The sequence below is a fragment of the Corylus avellana genome, chromosome ca7 (genome assembly GCF_901000735.1).
Source record: "Corylus avellana chromosome ca7, CavTom2PMs-1.0".
NCBI lineage: Eukaryota > Viridiplantae > Streptophyta > Magnoliopsida > Fagales > Betulaceae > Corylus > Corylus avellana.
The window spans coordinates 1,223,083-1,233,328 of NC_081547.1; the positions used below are offsets into that span (position 1 = coordinate 1,223,083).

Below are 10,246 nucleotides of genomic sequence, written 5' to 3' on the forward strand. Positions count from 1 at the left end.
ATTGCAACTAACCTCATAATTTAAGAGGTTGATTGCTCAAATTTAAAGTTTAGGAAGACATAGGAAGTGGCCGCATAGTTTTAGGTGGGAAAATGCATTACCCATGGTTTTAAATTCTCTTTACCACCCATTCATTTCATAGCTCATCAATTTAAAAGGAGTGCTGACTTGCAAGAGTATTTAAGTTTACTGTAATATGATTTGCACATCATGTCTCCTACATTTTTGTGTAAAAGACAACAAAGTTTATAATTCCAATGTGTGCTTGCGAAGTTTAGAGTTATGCTATTTGCACAATGGTTTGTGCACAATCCATACGAGATACAGATATGCACTCTGATTCTGAATTATTAATTGTTATTTATTTCTGATGATTCATTTTATTTCCAGGCACCATACCAGAGAAAACTGATTGACTTGAGCCTTTAACTTCTGAAGAGATAGATTGGCTTAATAGCTACCATTTGAAGTGTAGGGATATTCTCGCCCCGTACTTGACTGAATCTGAGGAGGCGTGGCTGAATAAAGCCACCGAGCCTGTAAGCGTTTAGGCCATGGAAAAGAGATTGGTGCTAAAGCTTGCCATGTACACGGTGATTTTAATAATTTGCTTGATATCATTGGACCTTAGTATTCCTTATGCTTGAGTCAATCTACATACTGCTTATGATTTCGAAGCTTTAATTGGCTTTTTACCTTATTTTAGGATATGCCAATTCCCAGAAGGTAAGATGATGGAAGAACTTAATGCTAATAGTAGTAATAATTTGCGCTTCATGCTGACGGTTGAGCACCCTAAGCACAATTTAGCCTTGGCTTTTAAGGGCCACTTTAGACCGTGATTACAAATAGAAACCTTGGTTTTTTAAGATTTTTATTAAATTTAGAGGACGAAACTATTTTTTATTTTCTTATTCAAATAAATTTTACAATAGTTTTGGACTCTTTCTTATTTTTTTTCTATGCCATTTAAATATTCTTTCAAATAAATGTTAAAAAAGAGAGGAAAGAAATGAGAGAGCTATTTTCTTAATAAAATAATGGTAAGGAAAGTAAAACTCCTATTCTAAATTTAGGATAACACTTTTGCTTTTTTTGGTTTAGAGAACACCAAATGAATGTGTTGTATGAAACTTTTTAGAATTTAACGAGTTTGTTACTAGTGTTTTGACAATAAGTCTGCTTTTGCCATGTTGCTTTCTGTCAATGTTTCATCCAATAATTTAAGAGATCGAATGATTTGTCAGAAACAATCATGTATTTCATATATCCCATTAATTAAAAATATATCACATCAACTCATACATTACACGGGATATGCCACACAAAAGTAGGTACTGCCGGCCAATGTATCCCCATCGTCAGCCATCGCGCTAAGAAAACAAATAAGTAAACATACATAAACACCAACTTCCATTTGCTAGTGGCTCATGGTGGAGGCTTCACTTTCGTGCATTTGCTTTGCCAATTTGAGACACGGCATTGAAAGAAGAACCACTCGGAGTCAAAGCCTTTTTCCCGCTGATTTTAAGCTCCTTAACTCTAGCCCTCATAGCCTTCCCTTCCGGTTCCTCCATAACTTTTCTCACCATTATCTGAATCTCCTCCCTTCCAACCACTCTTTTAGTCGGTGCAATCTTAGGTCGTACAGCCACTCCAACCTCTTTAGCCAGTTTCGTAGCATTCATTTTCTGCTTAGCGTAGAGTGGCCATGTTATCATCAGCACGCTGCTTAGCATACTCTCCAGAGACGAGTTCCACCCACAATGTGACAAGAAGCCTCCCAAAGATCGATGGCCCAAGATCTCCGATTGCGGGGCCCATTGTGTGAACACCAATACCAAACTGTGGGTCCGCTCCAAGAACCCATTGGGCAAGTAGTTTAATGCATTATCGCCTGTGTCTGCGGATGCAATCTTCTTGCTGGGTGGGCGTTAGGGGTGTCAACTCAGTCTGGTTTCCCTGTTTTTAGCCAAAACCGAAACCGGAATAGGGACCCCGGTTACTGGCTGATTCCGGTTTTACCCGGTCCGATAACCGGTTTTTGAAGAAAAATAGTTTTTAGGCTTATTTTAGGTATTGGGCCTAAAATAAGCCCTCTTTTTTTTTTTTTCATAAGTTAGCTCATTTAAAAAAAAAAAAAATTGTTAGTCTTTTTGTCTAAATTAAAGAGACTTTGTTGTGATTGTACCAAATAATTAAAAAATAAACTTAAAAAAGCCCAAAAATCCTAAAAAATCAATGTTTTTACCTATATGGGCCTTAGAAATAAAAATTCAATTTTTTAAAATACCCTAAAAATCATTTTAAATTAGGTACATAAAGAAAACATTAAAACAATAAAAAGTAAAAATAGAGAAGTGAAATGAAGAAGAGGACTAGAGGAGAAAATGTAGAAGAGGAGGGGCTTGCAGTGTGATGTGAGAAAAGAAGATGAAGGAGACTTAGAGGAGAAGTGAGAACTGGAGATGGGAGACTTAAACCTAAAAATTAAAAAATTAATATATATATATACCGAAAAATCAGAAACTCGATTTCGGTTCCTGATTAAAAAATTCAAAAACCGAGTACTTTGGTTTTGGTACCCGATTTTTACCGGGAATTTCGATTTTCCAGTAATTTTTGACACCCCTAGTGAGCATGTCACCCACATAAATCTCTGCCTGCTCAGCTCCAGCCCCAAGGCCAGCTCGGTGATTGGCTGCGCCAAAAGAACCCCAAGACTCCTAAATGAAATATAAAGCACCGACTCAACTGGTTGCTCGTCTAGCCAATCCAACAACTGGCTCCTCGAAGCGGGCGGTCCAGCCACTCTGATGAGCGGCCCAACAGCGTAAACCGGTGCCGATCCGTAACTCTCTTCCTCCCTCATGGCCGTAAGCGTGGTGGCATCCAGATCTTCCCACGTGTTCACCAAAACCCCATCGCTCTTGCGCATCTCCGACCCCACCTGTAGGAAGGAATTGTATTCCGGCTTTGTCCGGTTCATCATCGGATCAACCAAATCTTTGGGGCGAAAAGACATGCAACCAGGGAGCCTTATCGGTTCTTTCTGATCAACGTACTCTCCTTGTCAAGGATTGGCGCGTATAACATCAACGCAAGGGGCCACGCAGAGGTAACAAATACGTACTTCAACATGTGAAACTCCTCGGCGACTTCCCATGCCGGAGTTCCAAAAACATCGACGACGAGGGCGCTGGGGGTGGGCTTCAGGGCGGAGATTTCGGACCGGAGAGTTGGCCCGATTTCGACCCAATTTTTTTTTTAAAGAAAAAATACCAAACAAAAAAGACCACATTGTATGATATTACTTCATAATTTTTTTTTTTTTTTTTGGAAAAATGAAAAATTAGTCCTTATAGTTTACCTGATTTATAATTAAGTCCTTGTGATATCAAAATAAACTCAAAGGTCCCAGAAGTATGCCAAAAAAATAATTTAGTTCCTACAATCAAATTATGTTCACTAATTTAACCAATTATGTTAGTTTGACACTGACTTAAATGTGACAAGTATCACAATTTTTTTGGTTATAACGTTTTATGTTATTATAATCTGTTAAGTCAGTGAACGGAATTTGACCATAGAGATTAAATTATTCTTTTGGCATACCTTAAGGACCTTTGAGTTCATTTTTATACTACAAGGAGTTAAATGCAAATCAAACAAACCAAAATGACTGATTTTGTATTTTTTTCCCTTTTTTTTTTTTTTTTTAAATGGCTACATAAGATTAAAGTTTGACTAAAGTTGTGTCAAAAAGTATGTCTGTATCGTTCCTCTTTTATAATTACCTGTAGCTCAAGTTGTGTAACTAGACTATATAGTACAGCCTAAGCTGAGTAATTTTAGAAGTCACTCTTATTTTTATCTTATGTCACCGTCACTCCATAAATGAAGTAACTTTTAAAATCATCATTTGATTAAAATTTAATAATGATTAATCACAAACCTAATGATATATTAAAAGCCATATCATTTTGTCCTAAAGGGTAAATTAATTGGCTAAAGACTACGCTCTATGAAGTAAAGGTCATTAGTTTGAATCTTTTTTCTCTTTTTGTGTGAGCATTTATACTATATATATATATATATATATATATATATATATATATTAAAATGACACATCTACCATTACTTGCCCAAGCCGCTATATACAATTATTGAGAAGCAGCCGCCCTTCCTCGCACAGGCTATTTGGTGCAACGGTCAGTCAACCATTTTTCATTCTAATTTTTTGGATGAAAAAAACAAAAGTTGGTAGGTGCAGCCCAACAAAAAAATACGTGGCATAAATATTACCGAAGCTGAGAACTGATTCAAGGCACGCTGGCGTCAACAGTTCATGCCGCCATGCACTATTCATGCACACCAGCGTGCCCTTTATCATTACTGAAGCTAGAATATTTAGGAAAGAATAAAATAGTCCTTCTTTCTGGAATATTCTCCAACCAAAACATCAGATTTGGAGCTATCCCCTTCCAGCAACCAGCATGCTTTGAAAAGCTCTTTTTGTCTCTTTTAAGGTAGTTGAATCGGTTAAAAATCACGCTTTATGAAACGAATGTTATTAGATCGAATTTTTTATACCCTTTTTGTGTGGACATGTTAAAAAAAAAAAAAAAAAAAAAAGCTACTAGAGTACGGAGCTGTGGTGTAAGTTGACATACATACATATGGTGAAATTATTATGAATCTGATAGAGCCCAATTTGGGATATAAACACTAAATTGGGCAAAACCTTAGGCGCTTGAATCACCTCCACAACTTTTGAATCCCCTTCCACACGTTTTCTTCTTCTTAGTTGTTGACATTGTATCCGAGATTAAACGACAACGACAAGCACATTTTGACATACGGATTAGTAGAAATAACAACGACAAGCACATTCCAGAGATGACAACGAAAAGAACATTCTGATATACAGATTATTACAAATGACAATGACAATATCACATGCAGAAACCAAAAGAAAGGAAGTAGGAAACATTACGAGTTACTGGGCCCTCGCTGGGCCTCTACTTTCTCTTTCTGGCGTTTCATTCTAACCTCAACTTGATTTGCCAATTCAGAAAGTGCATTGAATGAGGAACCACCCATTGACAAAGCTTTCTCTGCACTGTGCTTTATCTCCTTCACCCTAGCTCTAATAGCATACCCTTCTTTGTCTTCCATGATCGTCCTCACCATCTTCTCTATCTCTTGTCTTCCCACCACCTTCTTCGATGGCAACACCTTCGGCCTGACAGCCACACCAAGCTCCTCCGTCAGCAACGTGGCGTTCATCCTCTGCTCCGCGTAGAGCGGCCATGCGATCATTGCCACTCCGTTGGTGATGCTCTCTAGGGAGGAGTTCCACCCACAGTGCGATACAAACCCCCCAACTGACGGGTGGCGAAGGACCTCCACTTGCGGGGCCCACATGGGCACCACAAGGCCCACGTTTTCAGTTCGTGTCAAGAATCCATCCGGCAAGTAGTTTAACAGGTCATCATCACCCGATGCGTTCCCTGCCGCGAAAAAAGCGGAGTCCGCAGCTCCTATGGTGGGTGGGCGTACCACCCAAATGAATCTCTGCTGGCTCATCTCCAACCCCCAAGCTATCTCGATCGTTTGCTCGTATGAAAGGGTCCCGCCGCTTCCAAATGACATGTAAATCACTGATTCCTTGGGTTGCTTGTCTAGCCAGTCAAACAAATCGCCCTTCAAATTGGACACCGTTCTTGTTAAAGGACCAATTGGGTAAACCGGGCTCTTAATGAACCGACCCAAGAGATCCTCATCTCTCAACGCGGCAACTGTCGTGGGCTGCAGATCTGCCCACGTATTCAACAAAACCCCGTCACTCACTGCGATCTCAGACCCCATTCTTACGTACTCAAAATATTGCTGGTTAGTTCGGTCTAGCATCGGGTCAACCACGTCCTCGGGCCGCACCGACTTGCAACCGGGGAGTCTCAGTGGATCTATTAGGTCAACATACTCTCCTTCTACCACTTTGTCGAGGAATGGCACATGTATGGTCAAAGCAAGGAACCATGCGTTCGAAGCGACGTAAACGTACTTGGGCATATCAAGTTCATCAGCTATGGGAAGAGATTCGGTTCCAAAAAGGTCAACGATAAGCACGGTTGGCCGGGGATTCCAGGCAGAGATTGCCGAACGGATGGTTGGCCTGGCTTCACGCATCATTACCGCGAGTTGTGTAACAACCGCAGCGTTCGCATCAACTAGGCCGGAGATGTCAACTTGTGGGAGTTGCACGATGTCGAAGAGCTTCGGGCTCATGGAGGATTGGATAACATGAGACTCCGCCGGCGACATGGGAGAAGTGACGGCGAAGATTGTGACAGTGAAGTTGTGGTGGGTCACAAGGCGTTTGCCAAGCTCAACCACGGGGATGAGGTGGCCCATCCCTGGGCTAGACAGCAGCGCTGCATGCGGCTTTGAGATATCCATGGGTGATATGATGTAATAAGCGGATACGAGAGAACAGAGTCAAAAGGACAAGAATTGCTTAGAGAAGTAAATACAGCTGAAATTCAAAGGACTACAGCTACAATACTGGCTTCAACGACGGGATACTCACATGGATTGTCTCATTGTCCTGTCGTTTGTTTAAGGCTAGCTAAGACAAAGCCCATCGGTTCGTGTTCCTTTTTGAGATATGTATAGAAATACTTGAATGCACTCTCTCCACCATCTCCCCCACCATCTTGTCTCTCTTTAATTTTATTTTATTTTTAAAAAAATCATGATGCTAAAGAGACAAGATGGTGGGGTCCGTGGGGATGGTTGGGAGAAGGCATTCAAGCATTTCTCATATATATATATATATATATATATATATATATGGGGAGCCTACTCAACTTGGCGGAAAGGACAAAATGACAAATGGTGATTTTGGTGGGTTTGTATGGATTATTTGCCAAGTATTCTAAGAAACACGGACCGACCCTGAGATATAAAAAATTATGTCAAAATCAACTATAATATTTTTATGTTTTACATCACATTAATTTTTTTTTATTATTTAAATAAAAAAAAATTATTACAAAATATATATATTTTTTTTCACATTTTCATACAAAATATTCTTTTTTTTTTTTTCTCATAAGTCCTTTGCAAAATACACCCATTTTGTCACAAATCTCTAGTACTACTGAATCAGAATGATGGACGATACTGAGACGATTATGTTTCATTTGTTTAATGTCTTCATGAAGAAAGCGTTTTTCTTTTCTTTTCTTTTTTTATTTATTTAAAAAGTGTTTTGATGTATAGAAAGATAAAAATGCTTTTGAGTGTGAGATAAATATTTTGTCTTGTTTGCTGCCATCTCAATCTAAGTGTTTCAGTTTAGTTGTTGCTGCCATCTCAATCTAATCTTTGTAAACTAATGTTTATTAGTAAAATTATAAGTCCATGATTTAGTAAGCATAAACTCCCGGCCGCCCAAAACTGTTGGCGTGAGGTGAGTTCTTTTGTTTTGAGAAAACCCCTCTCGATCTTTTTTATTAACCGAAAACCTCTAAACTACAAATTTAATTTCTCTAAAACAGGTGAAAACCTCTTTACAAACATATGCCTAATTGATTGATAACTTTATATGAAAAAACGCTTTACTTTATTTTGAAGTTAAAACGAGAGACTTTTCTACTTGATAGAAATATTGAAACTAAAACTCGTCCCTAGCTTTTTCTACCATCAAGCCACGTATGTGTATATAATTATATCATTCAAATCATTTATTAACAGATAATAATGAACAACATGTTTAAAACAAAACATGCTTTGCAAACTTGAACACATATATCATATATGTATACATATTGGTGCATTAAGACAAAACAATCACGACTTCCTCCAAGTGGACAAGGGTAGAAGGAAGATGGATATTGGTATGATTGTTAGAGATGGTAAGGGAGAGATGTTGGAAACTTTAGTAGCGCCAAAAGATTACATTGTCGAGCCCGATATTGCAGAGGCAGCAGCCGCTTTAAAGGCCATTATAAATTGAATCGGGAATTGCGCTTTCAAATGGTGGTTCTGGAGGGTGACACCCTCCAAGAGGTGCACGCTCTTAATAAAGATGGAAGAAACTTGAGCCGTTACGGTCATCTTATTGAGGAGGTGCGAGAATTGCTTAATTGTCTGCAAAACTGAAAGGTTAACCACGTCAGACATTTCAATGGTGCAACTCATAACTTAACGAAGGAAGCATTATTCCGTAGTGTGGAACAAGCAGGGCCGGCCCAACTGCTAGGCGAGTTAGGCCGGCGACCAGAGCTCCGATTTCATAAGCCCCAAATTTTTTTTTTCTAATGCCAAAAAAAATAAAATTGCATAAAAATTTAAGACCCTCAACATGCTTAAAAAAAATATTATATATTACTCGTTTATAATATCCAGGCCCTCAACATGCTTTCTTGAGGCCTTCAACATGCTTTAAAAAAATAATATATATATTTTTTATAATATGGAGGTCCTAACATGCTTTCTGCAGAACGGCCACAAGTCCCTCAACATGCTTTAAAAAAATAATTTTTTTTTTTTTTTATAATATTGAGGCCCTCAGCATGCTTTCATTGCACAACGACCACAACTCACAAGGCCCACAACATGCTTCCATGGCTGTACAGTAAAAATAGAACAATAAAACCACAACTCAGTTTTATTGTTCTATTTTTTTATATATATAAATCGTGTTTATTTAATTTATTTAATATTTTTAATCAAATATTTCTACCAAAAAATATGCATCTGGATATCAAAAACTTAAAAAAAAAAAAAACAAAAAATGTAGAAAAGCTAATTGAATCTCAAATAGGAGCTCTAAATAAATTTATTATTAGCAATAAACAAAATATAGAAGATAATTTAGGTGAAAAACTTGTAAATGAACAAGAAATTCATCAAAAAGAATTAGAAAGATAATGAAAATACTATTGATATATCTAAGTGTATTGGTACAAAATTTGAATAGTATCTAACTCTATTCCTTTCCACATTTGAATAGGAAAAAAAAAAAAAAAAACTCTATTGTTACAAATATTTATGACCCAAGCCAATAGAAAAATATTGATGCGAAATTAAGGGATTTATTAGTAGAAAAAGAGTCCAACAAGATAGTAATATAGATTTTTCCTAAAAACGAGAACTCTAAGCATTTTTTTAGTACATATTATATACAAAAATTATCAAATGGGGAGAAGCATAATAGAAAATGACTAGTTTATTCAAAACATTTAAATAGAGTATTTTGGGGAGAATAATGATTTTTAAATAAAAATATAATAACAATAATATTAAAATAAATATTATTTAATTAATATTTAAATATTTTAAAAAATAAAGTTCCATTTAAAAGTTCTGCCTAAGGCCCTATAAACCATTGGGCCAGCCCTAGGAACAAATCGTTATTGACGAAGTTCCTAATTGCATTTTAGACATTATCTATATATGTAGAGTGCTGTACTTAATTAAGTTGTTTTGATTTATATATTATTCGATTCCTTGAATGATGTTCATAGGCAGAGGCAATTACCAAAAAAAAAAAAATGATATAAAAAAGAAAATAGTGAAGCGAAAAACCACTGTTTTTCTCTATCACTTTTGCACACTCTTTCTCAAAATATATATTTTTTCTTTCACATGCACAAAAGCTATCTCTTTTTCTTCGTATGGTGTGTTAAAAAAAATAAAATAACTTAACTTTACCCCTGAAATTGGGCGCGTTTTGCAAACACTCCTCTAATATTTAAAACTTCTCACTTTAATAATACCCCTATGTTAGAATTTTATATTACATTCTAACAAAGTTGTGTGAAATTTCTAAAATGTCATATTTTTTATGAATATATATATATATATATATGTTGACCCATGACGAGTTACCAAGGTGACCCATCACCGTGGGTCACTTGGTAATTGACCCCCAATGGAGGGTCGCTTGGTGACCCACCGGTGGGTCAGGGTCAAGTGACTCTCTGTTGGTCTTTCTACCCCTTCTACCCTTTGATTTCATTTCAATCTCTAATGGATGGAGAGCAATTGGAAAAAATTAAAAGATCGATACACCAAAATGAGAAGTTTTAAACATTAAAATGGTGTTTGCAAAATGCGCGTCATTTCAGGAGGTAAAGTGAAGTTACTACTAAAAAAAAAGTTGTATTTTTTTTCTCAATATTCGAAACTAAAGAATGCGGGTCCCTTTTTTCATAACATAAGTCCCCCAGCCCTG

General features: G+C 37.1%; 2 protein-coding genes and 1 pseudogene across 2 annotated transcripts in view; 1 reads left to right on the plus strand and 2 right to left on the minus strand.

Annotated features, from left to right (window-relative positions):
* Positions 1-416, plus strand: part of LOC132186472 (uncharacterized) — a 3,416-nt gene extending 3,000 nt beyond the window's left edge. Inside the window, exon 2 of the mRNA XM_059600451.1 lies at positions 391-416. Within this exon, the coding sequence (XP_059456434.1) occupies positions 391-416 (26 nt within the window). The remainder of the gene's footprint in view (positions 1-390) is intronic.
* Positions 417-1,442: 1,026 nt separating this feature from the next.
* LOC132186473 (anthocyanidin 3-O-glucosyltransferase 5-like) lies at positions 1,443-3,249 on the minus strand (annotated as a pseudogene).
* Positions 3,250-4,900: 1,651 nt separating this feature from the next.
* Positions 4,901-6,625, minus strand: LOC132188296 (anthocyanidin 3-O-glucosyltransferase 5-like). The gene has a single exon (XM_059602714.1). The coding sequence runs from the start codon at positions 6,460-6,462 to the stop codon at positions 4,993-4,995; it is 1,470 nt and encodes a 489-aa protein (XP_059458697.1). The 5' UTR covers positions 6,463-6,625; the 3' UTR covers positions 4,901-4,992.
* Positions 6,626-10,246: the final 3,621 nt, after the last annotated feature.

Excerpts from the sequence above, each read along its gene's own strand:
- LOC132188296 (XM_059602714.1), bottom strand. The coding sequence starts at position 6,462 with ATGGATATCTCAAAGCCGCATGCAGCGCTGCTGTCTAGCCCAGGGATG.